The following is a 19,290-nucleotide window of genomic DNA, read 5'->3' on the forward strand; positions in this document are numbered from 1 at the left end:
GTTCAACGAGGTCCTCTCTGGGGGAGATCCGCCCTGGTGACGGACACAGCAAGTCCCAGAGCTTGTTCTTATTTGCTCAGGACCAGCGGGAGTAGAACGCCTGTCTTCCCTGACTCTCCATCAGCCTTAGGAATCGCACCTCACCCTTCACCCACAGGAGACGCTGCAGTCTGTTGCCACTGTGGGGGGGGGGGGGGGGGCGTGATCCTTCACGACTGGACGTGTTAGCTGGTGTTGGTGGTGGTCGGACACCAGTCATCTCTAAAGGAGACCCCGTCCCTGTCAGAGCGGCTCGAGGGCGGGGGAAGCGGGGGGAGGGATCAAATGACCCCTCAAGGTCTCATGTGCTTTTGAGGATGTCTGTGCTTCTGGCAAAAATTCCCTGAAATCAGTGGCTCGGGGACGCTAGGGACTGGTCGCCCTACCTGGGGGGCAGGGCAGTCCCACATCCGGCTGCGAAGAGGCCTGGCCAGCCGAGCCGCGCCCAGAAGGCCAACAGCTGGGGCTCCTCTGCCGGGAGGGCAGTCCGGGGAGGGAGGGCGGGCGGGCGGCCAGAGGCCCGTCCCGGCGGGGGCGGGGGGGGGGGAGGAGCCTTGGCTGCTGGGAGCTGGAGGGGGCCCAGGAGGTGGGAGTGGGAGGAGATGGGGGCCGACCCGAGAGACGCAGGAGGGGGTGCCGGGAAGAGGCTGCCAGCCTGGCCAGGAGTCGGCCTCGGCCTTGGCCTCGGGAGGGGAAGCCTAGGAGAGACCCCAAGGCGCCAGAAAGGAGGTGAGGAGGGGAGAAGGGCAGGACAGCTGGACGGGAGGACGGGGCGGGCAAAGGGCGCAGCTCCAAAGGGCAGGATTTGGCAACTCTTCTGTGAGCCCTCTCTTCACGGCAAGACCCTGGTAGCTTTTCACTGCGGGGGTCTCAGTTTCCACATGTGCGGCTTTCTGGTCCCAAGAAGACGGTACGGGCAGAGTTCCCGGGGAGGGTCCAGCCCTCAGGAGACCCCAGTCATGGATTGAGGGGGGGCGGGATCAGAGGGCTGGGAGAGGCGTGGTGGTGAAGGCTCCAGAAACAACAGCCAGGGAGGGAGGGTCTGCTCTGGAAAGCAAGCCGTGGTGGGGCCGGGGAGAGGCCCCCATCTCTGGGGTGGGGGCTAGCAGGGCCGAGGGCACCGGGCCGTTTCAGCACAGGGAGGGCTAAGCATCCCCCCACTTTGACTCCCCACCCGCTCTGGGCCCCTCCCTCATGTCACGTCCTCCCCAAAATACTCAGCCTCCAGCTGGCCTCCGTTCTGGGCCTGCCCCTCCCCACCTCCAGCTGGGGGGGCACCGGATGCTGCGGGGAGGGTCAGGGCCCGGGACCCCACAGAGCCAGCCGTCTGGGCACTTCACGCAGGGGACGGGGTCAGAGAGAACCGGGGAGAAGATGGGCCAGGAAAGCAGGGGCGGGCTGGAGGGGGCCACAGTGCTGCTCCTCAAGCTGCTGGCCTGAGGACTAGAGCCAGCTCAGCACCTACCTGGACAGGGCGACGCGCCCTGAGCTGGACCTGGGAACGGTGGGGGCAGGGGAGGAGGAGGGGGAGGACCACGGGAATCTCTGCAAAGCGCCACTCCCTGGCCCTCCACCTCTGCCCCGAGCTCCACCAGATGTGGTCCCCAAGCCCCAGGGCCCGGGAGTTGGTGGCTCCGCGGGCTGGCACACGAGCCGAGGATCCACACATAACCCTCCGCAGGGTCAGGGCGACGAAGGTGAAGCCATGTGGCAGCTGTTGCTCCCACTGGCCCTGTGGCCGGGCGTGACGGGCTTGGGCAGGGCTGAGCTCACCGCGGCCCAGCACCGGGGCCTGCAGGTGGCCCTGGAGGAGTTCCACAAGCATCCGCCCGTGCAGTGGGCCTTCCGGGAGACCAGTGTGGACAGCGCCATGGACACGGTGCGCGGCACCCCAGGGAGGGGAGGGGGATGGCCCGCACGTTCCCAGGGAGGAGGTACAAAGGCGCTTGGGCCCCGGCGGCACCCAGCTCTCCAGACAAGGGCCGGCCAGCCCAGCCGTCTCCTGGGACGTGCTGTCTCATGGGGGTGGGGGGGTGGGACAGGTCACGTCCAGGAAGGGCGCTGCCTGCTCAGCTGGCTGCTGGCCTTCCTCTGTCTGTGGGTAGCCCTTCCCGGCCGGGACCTTTGTGAGGCTGGAGTTTAAGCTCCAGCAGACGAACTGCCGGAAGAAGGACTGGAAGAAGGCCGAGTGCAAGGTCAAGCCCAGCGGGGTGAGTGAAGGCACGTGTGTGACGGGGCGTGCGCTCAGTGCGGGCGTGTGCGACTGGGGCTCAGCAGGAGATCCCGCGAGAAGCCTCGGGTTGGAGACCCCAGGGCGGAGCAGCCTCCCTGGTACCTGACTTGCCTGTCTCGGCTGGTGGTTGTGATGGTTGCAAGTGGGCTGGGGGCCTGGACAGGCAGGAGGAGGGACGGCTGGGCTACGCCGAGGACACGTGCTCTTCGGAGTTCGTCCACCTTCCATGCCATCCAGGTTCCTCTCTCGGGCTTCGAGTCACCGGTGGAAGGCGGCCACGGTATGGCCTTCGGGTGGCCCCCACCCTAGGCCTGGTGAATTCCCCATTTCCTGTGTGTTTTCAAGGGGAGATGGCCCAGCCCGGGCTGATTCATAACAGGGCTTGACTGTCACCAGCCACCTTGGGGGCAAAGTCACTGCCATGGGGGCGATCCTGGGGCCGGGAGAGCAACCATCTGGCGTCCAGTCTCGGCTCCGCCAACCACCAGCCCTGTTACTTCCCAGGTTCTTTGAAGGCCTCAGCTTCCTCCATCTGTCAAGGGAGGGACTGGATTATACTAGCGGTTTTCTAGACTTTTATACCAGGACCGTTGTGTGCAATTCAAATCTCACAAGAAGATACAAATAAATATAACAGATGGCAGCAGAGCGGCTCAGGTGGAAGTCAGGTGGGGAGAACCCACCTGGACGAGGAGTCCCACCTGCACGCACGCGTACGCACACGCGCGCACGCACGCACGCACACGCACTCAGGGTTCACGGTTTGAAAACTGCAGGATGGTTCGACTTCCCAAATTTCCCGGTCTGACCGGGGGCTGAGCCTGGAACCACCCGGCCTGCCAGGGGAACCGCCATTGTAGCTGCCCCCCCAGTTCCCACCCTTGGGGCCACAGGCCTCCCCTCACCCCTTTCCTCTCTGGGCTCTATGCCCCCCTCCCCAGAGAAAGCGGAAATGCCTGGCCTGCATCAAGTTGGACTCTGAAGATAAAGTCCTGGGCCGGATGGTCCACTGCCCCATAGAGACACAGGTTCAACGGGTAAGAGTGGGCGGAGGAGGAAGCAGAGGCTGGGGAGGGGCTGGTAGAAACTGGGCCTGTGGGAGACGTGGAGGCGGAAGCCTGGATGGAGGGGCAAGGAGGGGCATCTGGGCCTGGCCCAGACGTCCCCTGGGGGATGGGGACGTGGAGGGGCCACCAGCAGCGCCCCTTCCGGCACGGCCTGATTAGCGCGGCCACCGGCAGGAGCTGGAGGAGCGCCAGGAGGCCCAGTGCACCAGGGTGGAGCGAGCCGGCGAGGACCCTCACAGCTACTACTTCCCCGGGCAGTTCGCCTTCTTCAAATCCTTGTCCCCCAGCTGAGGCCTGACTGGTAGGTGGTGGCCCGGAGGTAGGACGAGACGAGCCGGACGGCCAGGTGGGGCAGGGATGGAGAGGGCGCTGGAGCTGCGGCTGGGCCGCGGGAGGCAGGCCAGGGGCTGGGGGCCTGGAACACAGCTGCGACGGGGCCCCAACAGCCTCCGTCACGCCCAGTCTTAGTTTCTCTTCCCTTCCCTCTAGCATTTCACCCGGCTTCCTGGGAGCAGCGTGAAAGCCCGCCCTCCCTTCTCTGCGCTCAGGGAGGACTGTCCCATTGCCCCTAATAAAAGTGCTCCAGAGCTGCGTTCTCTCCTCCCGTTGCGTGCCCTCCCTCCCTCCTGCAGAACAGCGGGAGGAAAAGGCCCCAGCGCTCCAGCCTCGCAGGGAGGAAGCAAAGGCCCGAGGGGGAGCAGGACGCCCCCCAGCAGGACACCCAGAAAGCCGTGTGCTCCTCCTCCTTCCCCAGGAGTAGACCCGAGGCAGCAGGGACCCAGGCTCGTTTTCAGGGGCCCACACTGGGGAAAACGAAGCACGCCCACGCGCAATGACACGCGGCGATGCAAATTAAAACACGAGTATTTAATGGGGATTGGCACGGGTGGGCGTGGCAGCGGAGGCTTCCGGGAGACCTGGGACTGGGGGGGCACAGCAGAGGGTCACTTGGACAGGCCAACCTGGAAGATGCGGCTTCCACGCTCCGCGCTCTCCTGCGTCCTCTCCCAGGACGGGCTGGGCAGGAGGTTCGCTGCCTCTCACCTTTAGCCTTAGGACCGAGCAACTTTATCCCACTAAGCCTCAGCCTCAGGCAGCCACGAGTGGCAGCAGCGATGGACACGAGAAGGCCGGGCCTCCTCCCAGGAGCACAGCGCAGCTGCAGGACAGCCCCACACGGTGCCAGCTGCCTGAGGAGGGCCCAAGGGAGGTGTGTCCCTGACGGATGGGTGGGGAATTTTCCTTGAGGGAGGTGTGAGAGGGAGGGGGCCTGCTCTTAGGGAAGGGGGCCCATTAGAGGCCCGAGTGCAGGGCCAGTGGCCAGCATGATGAAACCACGAAGACAAGCAGGGAGGCCGCAGCGTGCCAACCCCACGGGCCGTGGCCACGGGGCGCATTCAAAAGACAAAGGAGGTGGCGCGGGCGGGGCTGAGCGCCTGCTCGGCCTGGGCCAGGCTGTCCCTGGCCTGGCGGTCCAGGTCGTGGCACTCCCGCAGCATGTCCTGGAACTGGCGGCAGGCCTCCTCCAGGACGGCGCCGCTGCGCGTCGGCCAGGACTCCCAGTAGCCGGGCTCCACCCACGGCTGGGCCTCCACGGCTCGCGGGCCGGAGCCGGAGCTGGGGCGCAAGGAGCTGTCCAGGTCCCGGCACAGCTGGTAGAAGTCACTGCCGCGCCCGCTCACGCGCTCGCCGTCGATGACCTTCAGGCCGGGCAGCAGCTCTCGGACCGAGGCCCAGTAGGAGGGGCTGGCGCACAGCGGGTTGCTGAGCCGGGCCAAGGGGTCGCGGAGCCGCAGGCGCTCGAGGCCCCGCAGCGCCGCCAGACACTGCAGCTGCCCGGGGCCGGCCAGCAGGTTGCCCGCGGCGTTGAGACTCTGCAGGTTCTCGCAGGCGGCCAGGGGCTCCAGCCCCGTCAGCCGGTTGTTGGCCACGTTGAGCACGGCCAGCTGGCGCAGGGAGGCCAGCGGGCCCAGCTGGGTGAGCGCGTTGCCCGAAAGATCCAGCCACTCGAGGCCCAGGCACTCCCCCAGGCAGCCCAGGTCCACCAGCCCCAGGCCCTGCAGCTTCAGCAGCAGGATGGACTCCAGGGCGAACTCTCCTGAGCGCGCCTTGAGCAGCTGAGGGGTGACGCACACCCCGTCGGCCTCTCCCGACTTCTCACCCCGAGGCTCCATGAGACAAAGTGGGTCCAGGTGGCCGGGGCCCCGGCAGCTCCGTCACGGTGACGCAGGTGCCACTGGCAGTCAGCGGGCTGCTCGCCCCAAAGGACGCCCCGTCCGCTCGGCCTGCGCTGGGTGCCTGTCTCTGACACCCCCGCTCAAGGGCCAGCAGGTCCCTGAGGAGAAACAAAGAGTAAGCGGGCCTCTGAGCACCTCAGTGACGGCCCGGCCTCCGCCGCCAGGGCCGGAAACCTAGATGGCCCGGTGGGACCTGAGCACGCGAGTCCAGGGCGCCGGAGGGTGAAGAGCCCCTCCGAGGCACCGGCCCTTGCCTAAGCGGGTCCCTACTCGGCCCTGGCGGTTATGGCCATGCTGCGTGGGATTCAGGCCCGACGCTACCAATTCTTCCGTCTCCCAAATCTGCTCTGGAGACACAATCTCATTACTTTCCTTTCTCGGTAACTGCTCACGATTACCTGTATTTATTCTGAGGTGTTTCCTTTTAACCATTTACATTTATTTTTGAAGTGGTAACAGGTCACCATCATCGCCAATCCCTTTTGTTTCCTTCCTGGGAGAGCCACCATGCATTGGCAAACACAAATGAGGGCACCTGGGCCTTCTTGACCATTTTTTTAAAAATCAGCAATGAATTCAGAGGTTTCCGCGTTCCCTGGGCCAACTTGTGACCTCTGGTGGCAGCTGTGGGGCCTGAGGGCTCAGCCTTCAGTCCTTGATGAGGAAACTGAGGTCGAGGGAGGGAAGGGACAGCGGAGGCACAGGGAGGAAGGGGCAGCACTCCAGGGCCCTCACCTTTGCTCCCCCGACCCCGGCCTGTCAAGACCAGCTCTTCACTATGGCACCAGCAGAACAGCGCCCATCGCTGCCAGCCAGATAGCACGGTTCCAGCCGCAAACACGGGCAAAGGGGGGTTGGGGAGGGGAGGCCAGGCAGTCAAGGAAGCCGTCTTGGAGGGAGGGGCAGGGCGGCACCTATGTTGGATCCAGAAAAGCGGAGGGAGGGTACTTTCTAGTCGCCAGTGGCCGTGGGGTGGCAGAAACCCAGGTGTCAGTGCAAGACCAGAGCATGAGGCAGGAGGCCGGCGGAGGGACACCGGCGATGCCGGTCAAGTGCAGGAGGGTCACGGTCTAAGAAGAGAGGAAAACAAGCAGACGCTACTCCAAGTGGCAGCTCCCCAACCCCAAAGACTCTGACCCGGCCCAGGCCAGGCAGGGGGAGGCCTGCAGAGAAACACGGAGCCATTCACTCCTGCTGTTTACAAAACCTGGGGCTCCAGAGACTCCGCCAGGCCCCGAGGCTGCGTTTCCATAGCAACGGCCACTCCTCAGGCCCCCTCCAAGGAAATCACAACCAGAGCTCCTCCCACATGCCCCAGGGAGCTGGAGAGGCTGCTAACACATGTGAGCCCCACCCCATCTCTGAGAAGGGGGCCCTACCTCTTTCCCCAGCCCCCCTCCAGTCTGCAGCAGCCCAGCTCCTTCTCCACTTCTACCAACGTTTCCGTCCAAAAGGCATGGAGGCACCTGCTAAGAAACCTGGTCACTCTGCGGAAGCATCTGCTGGGTTTGTGCTCTGGCCCACAGGGCACCCTCACCGAAGAGGAGACGGGCCATAAAAGCACTAGCCAGAGACGGAGGACCCCGCCCCGCCCCGCCCCGCCCGAGGGCAAGGAGCAAAGAGAGGAGGGAGGAGGGAGGAGAACTTGTGCCCGGAACCTGGCCACGTGACTGGAGGCCAGGCTCCTGCCTCGCGCTTGGGGTGTCCTGTGGCACCGGCCTCAGGAGGCAGTGGTGAGTCCAGGATGACGGGGTCCAGGCACCGTCTGTGAGAGAGATGCGCGACGGGCCAGCCTCGGAGGACACCACCTCTAAGCGTCTGCGGGCCTCTCTCCAGGGGTACGCACACCCTCCCAGCCACTGCTCTGGGGGTGAAAGCGGCCAGGAAGCCCTGGTGTACAGTCGGGGGCTGAAGTCGGGCGAACACCCACATGCCTGAGGCTGAACGGAGGGTACTGATGAGCAACCGGGGGCGGGGAGGACACACGCCAGGCCTCCAGGGAGAGCCACCAGCCCCTGTGTTCAAACGCCCCGCTGCTGCCGGGAGACAGGCGGGGGAAGCGATGCCCCGAGGAACCCTGTCGGCGGCGGCGAAGGGGATGGAGGTGGTGCACAAAAGGGAGGAAAGAACAAGGGGGCGGGCAGAGAACGGTGTGCGCGTGCCCACGCCCTGCGCAAGAGGAAAGGGGAGCGGGAACGTCACAGTGGGACTGGACATCAGGCCTCCTGTGCCCCCGAGGTCCCGTCTGGCAGGAAACACGTGCCCCTCCAGCACCTGGCTCTGTGCCCTCGGCCTGGGTCCCACGCCCTTGTCTGCAGTTAGATGAACAGCACTGCACTCAAAACATGATTCTCCAGCGTGTCCATGACCTCTGCTCCGCTCCTGGGCCCCATCTTACCTCAAATCTGCACACTTCAACCAGGCAGGGGCCCACACGCCTGTGCAAACCCAGCCAACGCAGAGGCCGGCGGCGGAGAGCAGGCTCCGCGCGATGCGAGAACGGCTCGTCCGCATCCAACAGCATCAACGTTCCTCTAAAAAACCAGGATCGTCCTGGTCCTCTTCCGGAAATGAGGGACCAGAGGCCGCCGGCCCAACGTGCGTCTGTGAAAAGGCCTCGGTCACAGGGGCAACGCTACGACTGAAACAGGCGGCTCCGGAGCTCCGGGGAGAGGCCCATCTCGCCTTGCTCCGAGGCGGCCGCTCTGAGTCTCAGTTTACCTGCGCGGGGAGCGGGCCAGAGGACGACGCTGTGAGTCGCCGGGGCAGAGCTAAGTCTGGGGAGTAAATGGTTCAGCTCGGAGCAGCCTCAGGTGGACAGTCACCTGGCCGCCTCGCTGAGCCGGGGCCCCTTCCTCCGCCCCATTCCCTCCCGGCCGCGACCTGGCGCGGGGCTCGTGGACCCGGCACTGCCGCCATCGGGGGCCGGGGTAAGTCTCTGCTGCGGAGGCTGCTCTGCGCATCCGTCTTCCACCCACGAGGGGACACTAGCCATCCCCCCACAAGCTGTGACAACCAAAACGTCTCCAGGCGTTGCCCAATGGCCCCGGGGGACAAAAGTGCCCCCGGCTGAGAACCACCGCTCCAGAGCCCGAGCCCCCGAGCTCGGGGCCGTCAGCTTCTCATCTCCTCCCTTTCACTGCCCTCGATTTCCTCACTCCCCACCCCGGTGCCTCGCCGGTCCAGGCCTCCCCTCCCCGAGAACAAGGAGAGCCGCTGAGGGGAGGCCGCAGTACACGGCCCCCAGGACAGCTTCAGTTGGGGCACGTGACATCCCTGTCCCCACCTGACCGACTGCACCCAAATCTGCGAGGGAGGGACAGGACACCTCACTTTTAAGATGCTCTCAGATGCTTCTCGTTGAAGTCTGAGACGCACGTGCAATTTAAGGAAGGGAGGCAGGGAGGCAGGGAGGAGTCCAGGGCGGGGCCCTGATCTCACCACCCAAATGCACTGGATGCAGAGTCCAGATGTTAAGGGAGCGCAGCCCTGGTCCCAGCCTCTCCCCCAGGGGCGCTGGCCTCTCCTCACAGGGAGCCTGTGCAGACATGCCCTCCAGCAGCCGGGGAAGAAGCCTCGACCTGAGCAGTGGGGAGGTGAGACTTCACTTCCTATCATGGTGCTCCAACCACGGAACACAATCTGTGTAACGCCTTATTCAAGAAAATGCCATGTTACACTGCTGAAGTGAAACTACAGCTAGCACAGAGGGTATGGTCTCAAGGTAAAAAAGGAAATATGTCAAAGTTTTCACAGAGGCTGAGTGAAAGGATTACGGTGAATTCTTCCTGCAAGTTAGGCCTTGGTGCCTCTACCCCTCCCTTCCCTCTCAGAGTCCCTCTCCCGGCCCCCAGCCCTCTGCACAGGAGAGGCTTCTGTGTCTATCTTCTTTGCCACGTTAACTCACGTCTCTTTTTCCCTTCAATGTTTGTCCAGAGCCTAGCAGGCACTCGGCAGTCTTCCTGTGCGATGGATACAGTATAAGGTAGGCCAGGCCCCTGTGTGCACGTGGCCCCCAGGCTGGCGGGGGGCAGATGAGAATAAAATGCTCCCACACACACGGCGGGGGAGACGAGAGCCGAGGTGCAGGGTGTGTAGGAGCGCTGCAGGGCTGTGGGACCCCGGTGGGAAGGACCTCACCGAGACGTCAGGCAGGCTTCCCGGGAAGAGCTGCGGACGCCGGCGCTGTCAGCACAGGCCACGGGGGTATGGAGGCCGGTCTCTGCGTCCTGGGCACCCGGGCCGTGCCTGGCACCCGCAGGGCCTCATTAACAGGCAACATCGCTCGGTACTGGGGAGCAACGCGGCCCGAGGCTCCCCAAGCCTGTCACAGCACGTGGTACGGGGCAGCTCCTGATGCCGGCGACGCAGCCCCCGGTGCCCCCTCCCCTCGAAGCCCACTCCTCTCTGGTTCCAGCCCCTGCTGCTTCCTGACGGCGCCCCGCCTCAGCGGGCTTCTCCGCACTAGCAGCACCTGCCCACATCCTCCACCTGGAACGCTGCTGCCCGCAGCTATGGGACAGCACACCTCCTTGGCTTTCCTGTCACCTGCGACTCTTTTTCAGTCTCTGTTCTAGTCCCTCTTCCTCTGCCCGCCCCTTAATGGTGTTTCCCCGGCTTCCTCGTCTCTCCTTCCACACCCTCTCCCTGACCAGGGCCACCTTTACTGGCTGAGCTCTGCCAGCCCCTCTCGGCTCACGACTCCCTCGCAGGCTTCCCCTCACCTGCTTGGCCCACAGTCAACTCGAGCTCAGTAAACAGGACTCCCGTTTACCCAGATGCTCAGACCGCAAACCTCAGCACAATCCTCGACTCCTTTCCACCCCCGTTCATTTTCCTGCAGATGAGGTCAAATTCAGGGCCCTCAAAAGAAAAGATACATGAAGAAGTCAGAGAAGAAACATGCGGAAAGAAGAAAAGAAAATGAGAGGAAAGGAAAAGCCCAGTGAGTGAGGCTGTGTCTCCTTGGGAAAGAGAAGATTCAGAGTAAGATGGCGCAGATCCCGCCCCAAACAGCTGAGAGTGAGGAGTGTGCGTCTCTTCAGAGCAGAGCGAGATGCAGGTTAAATGAGGAGATTTAAACCAGAACATTCTGAAGGATCACCAGGGATGGCAGGACGGCCTTTACTGGGGACAAGCCCGCTGGGCGGCTCAAGCGAGACTCGGCCGTGAGCCAGGGTGGACGACGCAACACCGAGGAGCCCCTTCCAGCCACAGGGGCCTTGGAAGAACCGAGAGGCAACCACCCAAGCCCATCAGTCAACGACCCACTCAGCCACCACCAAACCAGGGGTCTGAAGCTCACGGGAGGTGACGTGGCGGAGGGGCTGAATCAAGGTGTAAATGAAGTACAAGACACTGTCGTGGCCCAGGGGAAGGGCTCTGGGTGTCAGAGCCAGAGGGGACTAAGCTTCGCTCTTATTTTCACTGAAGAAACAGAAACCCAGAGCAGCAGCGTGATGCTCAGAGGCAGCGCGGAGGCCCAGAGCAGTCCATGGGCTTCGCTGCTCCCAAGAACACAGAACAGGGTGCTGAAACCAGGCCTGTGTCCCACCTGCTCTCACTGGTGAGGGCAGAGAAAAAGAAAATTCCTGTGAGGTAGGCTGCAGCCTGGGCTACACCCCAAAGCCTTCGCCTGAAGACGCGCTAATTGAACCCAGGGGACCAACCCGGTTCTGTCCCCCGACCAGCCCGGTCCCACCAGTCCACCTGTATTCTGCAGATACCCTTGAGCCACTTGACCATTTCACAATAATTCGTCAAATATCTACCACGAGCCAGCACCGTGCCCTAAACATGCAAACACAGGACAGTCACTGCCCGGCTGGCACGTGGGGCTCAGGACAAGAAGACACCTTGGAAACGGCTACCGGCACCAGGGCAAGGCAAGCAGGGTGTAAGCGCCGTGGAGCCAGGCCACGGGCCGACTGAGAGGCAAACCGAGTCTATGGCACGGGAGTTTCGATTCTGTCTTGGCAGGGTCGCTTACCTCAGGCTACTGCTTGAGGAGCCTCACTGCCTGACAGTCCCCGGGGCAGCTCCAGGATCTTGGGCAATGACTGGCACCCCTTTCTCTTCACTGAAGCACACCAGGATGACAGCGGGCTGGATGCTGTGGAGAGCCAGCCTGGAGTCTACACGAATCTAAAACGTAACATTTAAAAAGAAAATCACCCACAGACTCCAGGACTTTCGTTATTAGTAAGAAGTTGTTTGTGACACTTCTCGTAACAACTGATACACGCACCTGATACAGCGACAAGGTGGAGACTCCAGGGCCGCATCTGGTGGGACCACAAGAGGCAGGCGGCAGGTGCAGCCCTGGGAAGCAGACGGGGAGGAGGGGAGGAGCAGGTAACGGAGGCGGGACTGGAGGGGAAGGGGCAGTCTGGAGAGCCATGCAGGGGGCAGATGATACTTGGGTTGTGGTGTCGAGGAGGAGGGGATACAGAGGGACACCCCAGTCCCTGCTAAATACACTTCAGTTACAGATATAGTGATTTTGAGGTTCTTCTGGAAAAACCTTCAGGAGTAGATGTGACAGATACAGGGTCAGGGGATAGAAGTCTGAGCTAAAGATACAGATCCGTGTAAGTCTCCGTAGAAACTGAGGGAAAACACCGGTGGGAGAAGAGAGTGGAGGGTGGTTGCCCAGGCAACACTGACACTGTGGGGAGGGTAGAGGATGAGCAGACTCCCAAGATGCCTGACAGGCAGAGGACAGAGACACGGAAAAACCTAAGTGATGTTAGGGAAGCCAAGGGAAGACTTTCCAGAAAGGACAGACAGGGTCCCTTCAGCGGATGAAGCAGGTGGAGCCCCGGGACTACGCAACGAGAAGCAGGGGACGCAGGCACTTGCAATGTCGAAGAGTCACGCGTGGGGTGGGAGGGAAAAGGCTTGGCTCTGTCTCAACAGAGAGAAAAGGTACAGTGGGAAAAAAGGGAGGACTGATGGCAGGAGTTCCTGAGGGAGAGGGACTCAAGGCACAGGTGGGTGGGTTTATCCTTGCAGATGAGAAAGCAGCTTTTTTTTTTTTTTTCCTGACACAGCAAAGAAGGACGACTGTGGTGGCAGGCAGGTCCTTGAGTGTGGGCAGGGGGAGGGCCCAAGGCAGTTACGCCCAAGAGCCTATAGATTCCCGAGGGGTTAGCAACCTGCTGGCTGAGCCTGAGACAGGAAGTGCCTCAGCACTTACACGTGTGCTGGCTCCGTGGGTTAGAGATTTCCTCCTTACTACACTCACCAGGCCTTTTCCCACACGCATGCCCAGAAGCACAGTGGTCACTTTTCTATTTCTCCTGGGCCTGCCTCACCCTAGGGCCTCACGCAGAGCTCAGTCCACCCTGGGCATTCGATACCTATGCCAGACCTTTCTCCGAGTTTTCACTCTGCCCAGTCCCACCAGCCCCCTCTTCACTCACCCCCTGCACTGGGGGAGGAGGAGGTGGTGCCTGTCTATCCACCAGACCCCAGGAGACTTCAAAGCACTTGGTGAGCCTACAAGTGCTCGGCTTCTCATCCCCCCACCACCCGCTCACCTATGAGGAGATGCAAGATGAAGAAAAGCATGGGACCAGAGGAATGCGTGGAAGGTAAAAAGTAGAGCAAACCACTACACATTTTGGAGTTTTGTCTCACATGCAAATTTGGCTATTTTTATTTTAAACCCTAAGGGAGAGATTTTAAATAACCAAGCTTCATTAGATTTCAAAACACGCAAAAGTGACATAAAATGAGATGTTTTAAACTACACACCAGCAGAACCCTTTGCTCTTTTCTGCGAGTTTGCTCTCCACAATGGATTGAGAGCATGAAGTCCAGAGCCGGTCCATGGGGGTTTAAATTCTGGCTGCTACCCACCAGCTGTGTTCGGCTGCTACGTGCCTCGGTTTCCGAGACTACGTAACAGGGATAACAGTATCCACCTCTCTGGCTTGTGAAAGATTAACGGAGCTAATGTACACATATGGCACTGTTTAAGGGCACTTCTTGGCACAGAGTGAGTGATGGATACGTGTGGCGAGCATTGCCCTCTGAGGAAGGCGCCATTAAGACCCTCATAAGCCTCAGGGCCCGATTGTACTCTCCTTGGTATGCATCCTGGACTTTATGGTATGAACGTAAAAAAGGAGATGGCCTTTGGCCAAATCGCTCCAGGGACCTGCTCAGTTACTGGGAGTCCCTGGACCGGACGAGAGGGACATCTGAATCTCGGTAGGTGAATCCCCGGAGTGAAGAGTGAAAGTGTGGCCACATAGTAAAGTTGATAGTAACTCGGGGCAATAGTCAGAAGTAAAAAAATATGGGACAAGAAGTATCCAAGAAGCGACCAGAGATCACTGATCAAGAGAAGGAGTTGTCCACCAGTGCTTTCCAGGCTTTTACAGCTGGAAATTATGATGTCTGTCTGCAACATCTTGCCTGCCTACAAGATATAAACAAAGACGATTATAAAATAATTTTGAATACGGCAGTAGCTGAGTTTTTCAAAAGTAACCAGACAACAACAGATAGTTTAAGACAGACACTTAACCAATTGAAGAATCAGGTGCACTCGGCTGTTGAAGAAATGGATGGACTAGATGATCTTGAAAACAGTATGTTGTATTACAATCAAGCAGTCATCCTGTATCATGTCCGACAGTATACAGAAGCCATATCCGTTGGTGAAAAACTTTATCAGTTCATAGAACCTTTTGAAGAAAAATTTGCCCAAGCAGTGTGATTTTGTTCTTAGACCTGTATATATTAACCTACCAAGCTGAGAGAGCTTTACATCTTCTTGCTCTTCTAGAAAAAATGATTTCACAGGGCAACAGTAACAAAAATGCAAAGAATGAGACTGGTAATTACAGCAACAAAGATGGGTCTAATCATAAAGCTGAAAGTGGAGCTCTCATAGAAGCTGCAAAGTCAAAGATACTATTTTTGTGTTGAAGTATATGTAGGAGGACAAGGGACTTTACTGGCCGGCCATAGTTTAAAGCTAGTTAAAGCTGTTACAAGTTTGAAGTTTCCCTCCTTTTTTCCTTCTGATTTTCCCCAATCTGATTTTGAATTCTCAAATCTGGTGCACCTTAAATTATAATAATGGTACCATTTTAATTTCTTCAGTTTCTGTTACTAATAATAGTTTGGTTTTTATAAGCATTGGGATTTTGGGAAGTTTGCATTGTCTTATTCTTATCAACCGGTTATTACTTGTGTTACACCCTCATATGCCTTGCTAATAGGAGATTTACAGATTGAGTTTACTTCTGGTTCCTTAGGATATAATATAACTTGTCAGAATTGTATTTTTAGGACTTGCATTCTGCCTATAAAAGGAACTTTTTCTGTTATGATGTTAAAACAACCTTCCTATGTAATGCTGCCTGTAAATATTTCTGAACCATAGTATCATAGTACTAGCATGCAAGCTTGGCTAGAATTATCTGAAGTTTTAAAAAGACCTAAATGATTCATTGGAATATTAACATGTAGCATATTAGCCTTAGCCGCTTTAACAGCCACAGCCGCTACCGCCGGTTTAGCATTAAGTAAAACTGTACAACAAGCATATTATGTTAATCAATTGTCTAAAAATACCAGTATTGCATTAGCATTACAAAGTCATATTGATACTCAACTAAAAACTGAGGTTGATGAGTTAAAAAATGCTCTCATAGGTTTAGGAGACCAAATTATGGCTTTAAAATTGAAAATGCGTTTGATTTGCCGTGCTAAATATACTTGGATTTGTGTGACTCAACACGCTTATAAAGAAACTGACTGAGATTGGAACAAAGTAAAAATGCACTTTTTAAGTGTATGGACTGATGGACACATTAGTTTGGACATACAAAAACTTAATGCGGAAATACAAGCAATTCAAGAAGCTCATCTACAAGAAGACGGGCCCCAACAATTAATTCAAGGACTCTTGGATCAGCTTCAATGGTTAAACCCAATGCATTGGTTTCAAAATGGACTCACAGGATTGATTACCGTGGGGTCATGTGTATTGTTGATGTTAATTGCATTACCTTGTTTATTACGCTTTATTGTTGGCCGTCTCGCTGCTCTTCGTCAGGAGGTGTATGGGTTGAAATTGCATTATCAAGCTTTAAAAAATAAAAGAGGGGGAAATGTGGCGAGCATTGCCCTCTGAGGAAGGCGCCATTAAGACCCTCATAAGCCTCAGGGCCCGATTGTACTCTCCTTGGTATGCATCCTGGACTTTATGGTATGAACGTAAAAAAGGAGATGGCCTTTGGCCAAATCGCTCCAGGGACCTGCTCAGTTACTGGGAGTCCCTGGTTGTTCCCTAAAGCTAGGAAAAGCAACCCTGGAGGGGAAATTGGTGCTTTTGAGGGAGAAGCCGAGAAGCCAATCAACCAGCTGATGCCGATAAGGCGTGACTAAGCCGAGAAGCCAATCAACCAGCTGATGCCGATAAGGAATGACTAAGCAAATTCCCTACTTTAGGGGGATATAGATGACTATGCTTTGTTATTAAACTTGCCTTGCAACCATCAGTTGCTTGTGCCCTTCTGATCCCATACCTCGGTGCGTTCAGTTCCCTACCCCCTCTCGTCGATTGTTGCTACACTTTGAGTACCCGCCGCGGCTGGCGGCAGATACGAGCCGCTGTCCAGTTCTGGCCTCACCGGGTGTTTCAGGTGCGGGGCACTGGGAAGGGGAGGAAAGCTGGGAGGGGAACACCTGGGCCGCCCGATGGGCAGGGCAGGGCAGGGAAAGCCGCCTCGCCCCCAAGTCTACGTCTGTGACCACAACGCCCTCTCCCCGGCTTACCTACGGCCAAAGGTCTGGCTGGCTAGTGGGGCTGGCGAAGGTGTGAAGCCGGCGCAGCTCCCACGGCGGCCGAACGCGCCCCCGCGGCGGGTAGTAGGAACACGCCATCCGCCGCCCCGCTCGCTCCCACCCCCGCGCCGCAGCGGGACCTACCATGAGGCGCCAAGGGCCCTCCAGAGCTTGGTGGGCGGTCCAGGTTCCGGGGCGACCTCCGGGAGCGACAGTAGGCGGGCCCTCCGTGCCCACTCCTCTCCAGCGGTTGCTACGTTCCTCCAGCAGGCAGCCAGCACCGAGTGCGCAGGCGCAGTGCGCAGGCGCAGTTCCCAGTGCGCAGGCGCAGCGGACGGAGACAGTCGTGTTACACCGCCTCCTTCGCCGGAAGCCGCGCGCTTTTCTCACCTGACCGGGACTCGTTCGTACTCGTTTAACAGCGCTGTGTTTTTTGTTGTTTGTGTTTTTGTGGGGAGTGGCGGTGGGGGTGGGACTTTATTTTTTTGTTTGTGTTTAATAGTGCTAGTTTAGCTGTGTGGCCTGGGAGGAAGCACTTGCAGGCTCTCTGGGCCGACGTTGGCCTAGTCTTCCTCCTCCACTGAGGTGCTCTGCCAGCTCCTCAAACTGAATTTTCCCGGGGCCAAAAAGGCCGCGTTTCCTGGGCTGAGCGGAGAATGCCTCTCCTCACCTGGTCCCACCTGGGCACCAAAAGTACCCAACTCTTGTTACATAGGCTACCTTGAGCTTCCTTCCACCGCCAGAGTCAGACAAATCCAAGGGCCTAGGCTTGGGCACCACCGGGCCTCGGGCAGTCCTCCCTGCTCACCTTCCCAGGGCTGATCTCAGTTCTTTCCGTCTTCCAGCGCCCCCACCCTGGGCCCATCAACTCCAGGCTGGTGCAGTCCTCCAGCTTGAGCTAAAACTAGGACCCCTGCAATGAGGGTATATATCTTTGACCTTTATAAAAGTTATTTTTAGTCTTATTTGATTCTCTCCACGCCTCAGACATAGAGGTATTGGTTTCTCCATTATACAGATGAGGAAACGAGACTCAGTCACACGGAGAGGTAAAGTAAGAGATGGAGGGAGCCACAGATGATTTCACAGTTGTACTGTTGCATGAGGGTCCGTATAAAATGGGCTCAGCTGGTCCCTTTGCAGTGTTAACCCAGAGGCGCTCTAGAAGCAAGGATGACTTGATTGTAAAACTGGGAGATACAAATAATAAACTGAAAAAACTGTTGTGAAGTGTGGGTTCAAATTATTTGCCCACTTTTAAAAACTGGGTTTGTCTTATTGTTGAATTCTTTATATTCTTTTTTAAAAAATTTATTTATTATTTTTGGTTCCATTGGGTCTTTGTTGTGGTGCATGGGCTTCTCATTGTGGTGGCTTCTCTTGTTGTGGAGCACGGGGCTCTAGGTATGCGGGCTTCAGTAGTTGTGGTGCACAGGCCCAGCTGCTCCGTGGCATGTGGGATCCTCCCAGACCAGGGCCCGAACCCGTGTCCCCTGCACTGGCAGGTGGGTTCTCAACCACTGTGCCACCAGGGAAGCCCTATATTCTTTATATACTTATTTTCTGTTCAGTCCTTTATATATTCAGGATACAAGTCCTTTGACAAATATGTGCGTTGCAAATATTTTTTCTTAATTTGTGATTAGCTTTTCATTTTTTTAACGATGGTTTCAAAGAGCAGTAGAAAAGATGGGGCTGTCTGATCTCACCACCATCCCCTCCAAACACACCGTCCTCTTCCCTCTCTCTTTCTGGCACTAGATTCTCTAGGATTAGGGGGACTTGTAGCTAAAATACATAAAGAACTTCTATAAACCAATAGGAAAAATACCCCCCAAAAAAACTAATAGAAAAGCAATCAAACAATATGAACAGGCAAATTAGACAATTGGAAACCCAAATGGTCAACAAACAGATGAAAAGAGAGGCTCACCAGTGATTATTAGGGAAGTGCAAGTTAAAACAAGATACCATTTCACACACATTATCTGATTGAAAAAATAAAAAAGGCTGAATAACAGATGAAGTCCAGGAGTTCATATAATGTTAGTAGGAGTGTAAACAATCTCTTTGGAGGGCCATTGGGCCATATCTTGTGATGTTGAAAGTAAACATCACCCAGAACTCCGCTCTTTACATGGAGACATACATCCTAAAGAAGTTCCAGCACATTTGCACAGACATATATAGGGATGCTGATTGTTTATACCAGGAGGACCTAGAGTAATGCAAGTGTCATCAGCAAGGGAGTAGAAACATAACGTGTATCACCCTGGGCTAGATCTATCTGTCATAACACTGCGTCAGTCAGCTATGTCACCATAATCCTGCATAATAAACACCTGAAAACCCTGACTTGGAGCAACAAGCATTTATCTTGTTGCTCACTTGGCTCTGCTTCTGCTGAGGTTTGGCCAGACTTGGCTCCAGGTCACCGTGTGATTAGTCTGCTTCCCATGTTTCTTCTCTGGAGTCGGTAGGCTGCCCAGGGCATGCATTTCTCATGGTGAAGGCAGAAGCGCAAGCCATCTGCTCTGCGGGCGCCTGGAGCTGGAGAACCCCTGGGAGCATGTACGTACAAGTCCCATCAGTCTGGCTGAGGAGTGTGCTGATGGCAGTAATTTCCTGACAGCACTTCCAGCCTTCGGCACAGGACGTGAAGACGGGGCTGGCAGCTGGAAGTTGGCTGGTATGCATGGGAGTATTCGGAGCGTGGGGAGATGCAGGGGACGTTGACTATGGCTACTAATAGATGTGTCTACTCTAGTCTATTATCAGTTTTGATCTTTGCTAATATAATAGGTACTGGTGGGGTTACGTTGTTGTTTCAATTTGCTTTCCTTGATTATAAATGATGGGAAGCATCTTTTCATGCTCAAGTCATTTCTACCACTTCTTCTGTGATCTG

The 19,290-nt window shown here is 57.3% G+C and overlaps 2 protein-coding genes across 23 annotated transcripts; one reads left to right on the forward strand and one right to left on the reverse strand.

Annotated features, from left to right (window-relative positions):
- The first annotated feature begins 638 nt into the window (after positions 1 to 638).
- On the forward strand, positions 639 to 3,931 carry RARRES2 (retinoic acid receptor responder 2). Of its 2 annotated transcripts, XM_059074068.2 has the most exons (6): positions 639 to 768; positions 1,721 to 1,918; positions 2,145 to 2,249; positions 3,214 to 3,309; positions 3,514 to 3,640; positions 3,829 to 3,931. In XM_059074068.2, exons 2-5 carry the CDS (start codon positions 1,745 to 1,747, stop codon positions 3,628 to 3,630), a joined length of 492 nt encoding a protein of 163 aa, XP_058930051.1. In that variant the 5' UTR covers positions 639 to 768; positions 1,721 to 1,744; the 3' UTR covers positions 3,631 to 3,640; positions 3,829 to 3,931. The 2 variants fall into 2 exon arrangements, with proteins under 2 accessions (XP_058930051.1, XP_066898028.1); XM_067041927.1 differs by lacking the exon at positions 3,214 to 3,309 and having other exon boundaries at positions 660 to 768.
- A 254-nt stretch (positions 3,932 to 4,185) lies between these two features.
- Positions 4,186 to 16,734, reverse strand: LRRC61 (leucine rich repeat containing 61). Of its 21 annotated transcripts, none has more exons than XM_067041920.1 (9): positions 16,527 to 16,734; positions 15,605 to 15,682; positions 11,824 to 11,897; positions 11,566 to 11,720; positions 7,975 to 8,180; positions 7,235 to 7,516; positions 6,956 to 7,042; positions 6,491 to 6,646; positions 4,186 to 5,674 (listed from the first exon to the last, which is right to left on the reverse strand). In XM_067041920.1, the coding sequence occupies exon 9, from the start codon at positions 5,511 to 5,513 to the stop codon at positions 4,737 to 4,739; it is 777 nt and encodes a 258-aa protein (XP_066898021.1). In that variant the 5' UTR covers positions 5,514 to 5,674; positions 6,491 to 6,646; positions 6,956 to 7,042; positions 7,235 to 7,516; positions 7,975 to 8,180; positions 11,566 to 11,720; positions 11,824 to 11,897; positions 15,605 to 15,682; positions 16,527 to 16,734; the 3' UTR covers positions 4,186 to 4,736. The 21 variants fall into 21 exon arrangements, with proteins under 21 accessions (XP_066898021.1, XP_066898014.1, XP_066898022.1 ...); XM_067041913.1 differs by having other exon boundaries at positions 7,235 to 7,888; XM_067041921.1 differs by lacking the exon at positions 7,235 to 7,516 and adding an exon at positions 10,301 to 10,439 and having other exon boundaries at positions 6,312 to 6,646.
- Between the last annotated feature and the right edge of the window lie 2,556 nt (positions 16,735 to 19,290).

Source organism: Kogia breviceps, chromosome 9, assembly GCF_026419965.1.
Source record: "Kogia breviceps isolate mKogBre1 chromosome 9, mKogBre1 haplotype 1, whole genome shotgun sequence".
Lineage (NCBI taxonomy): Eukaryota > Metazoa > Chordata > Mammalia > Artiodactyla > Physeteridae > Kogia > Kogia breviceps.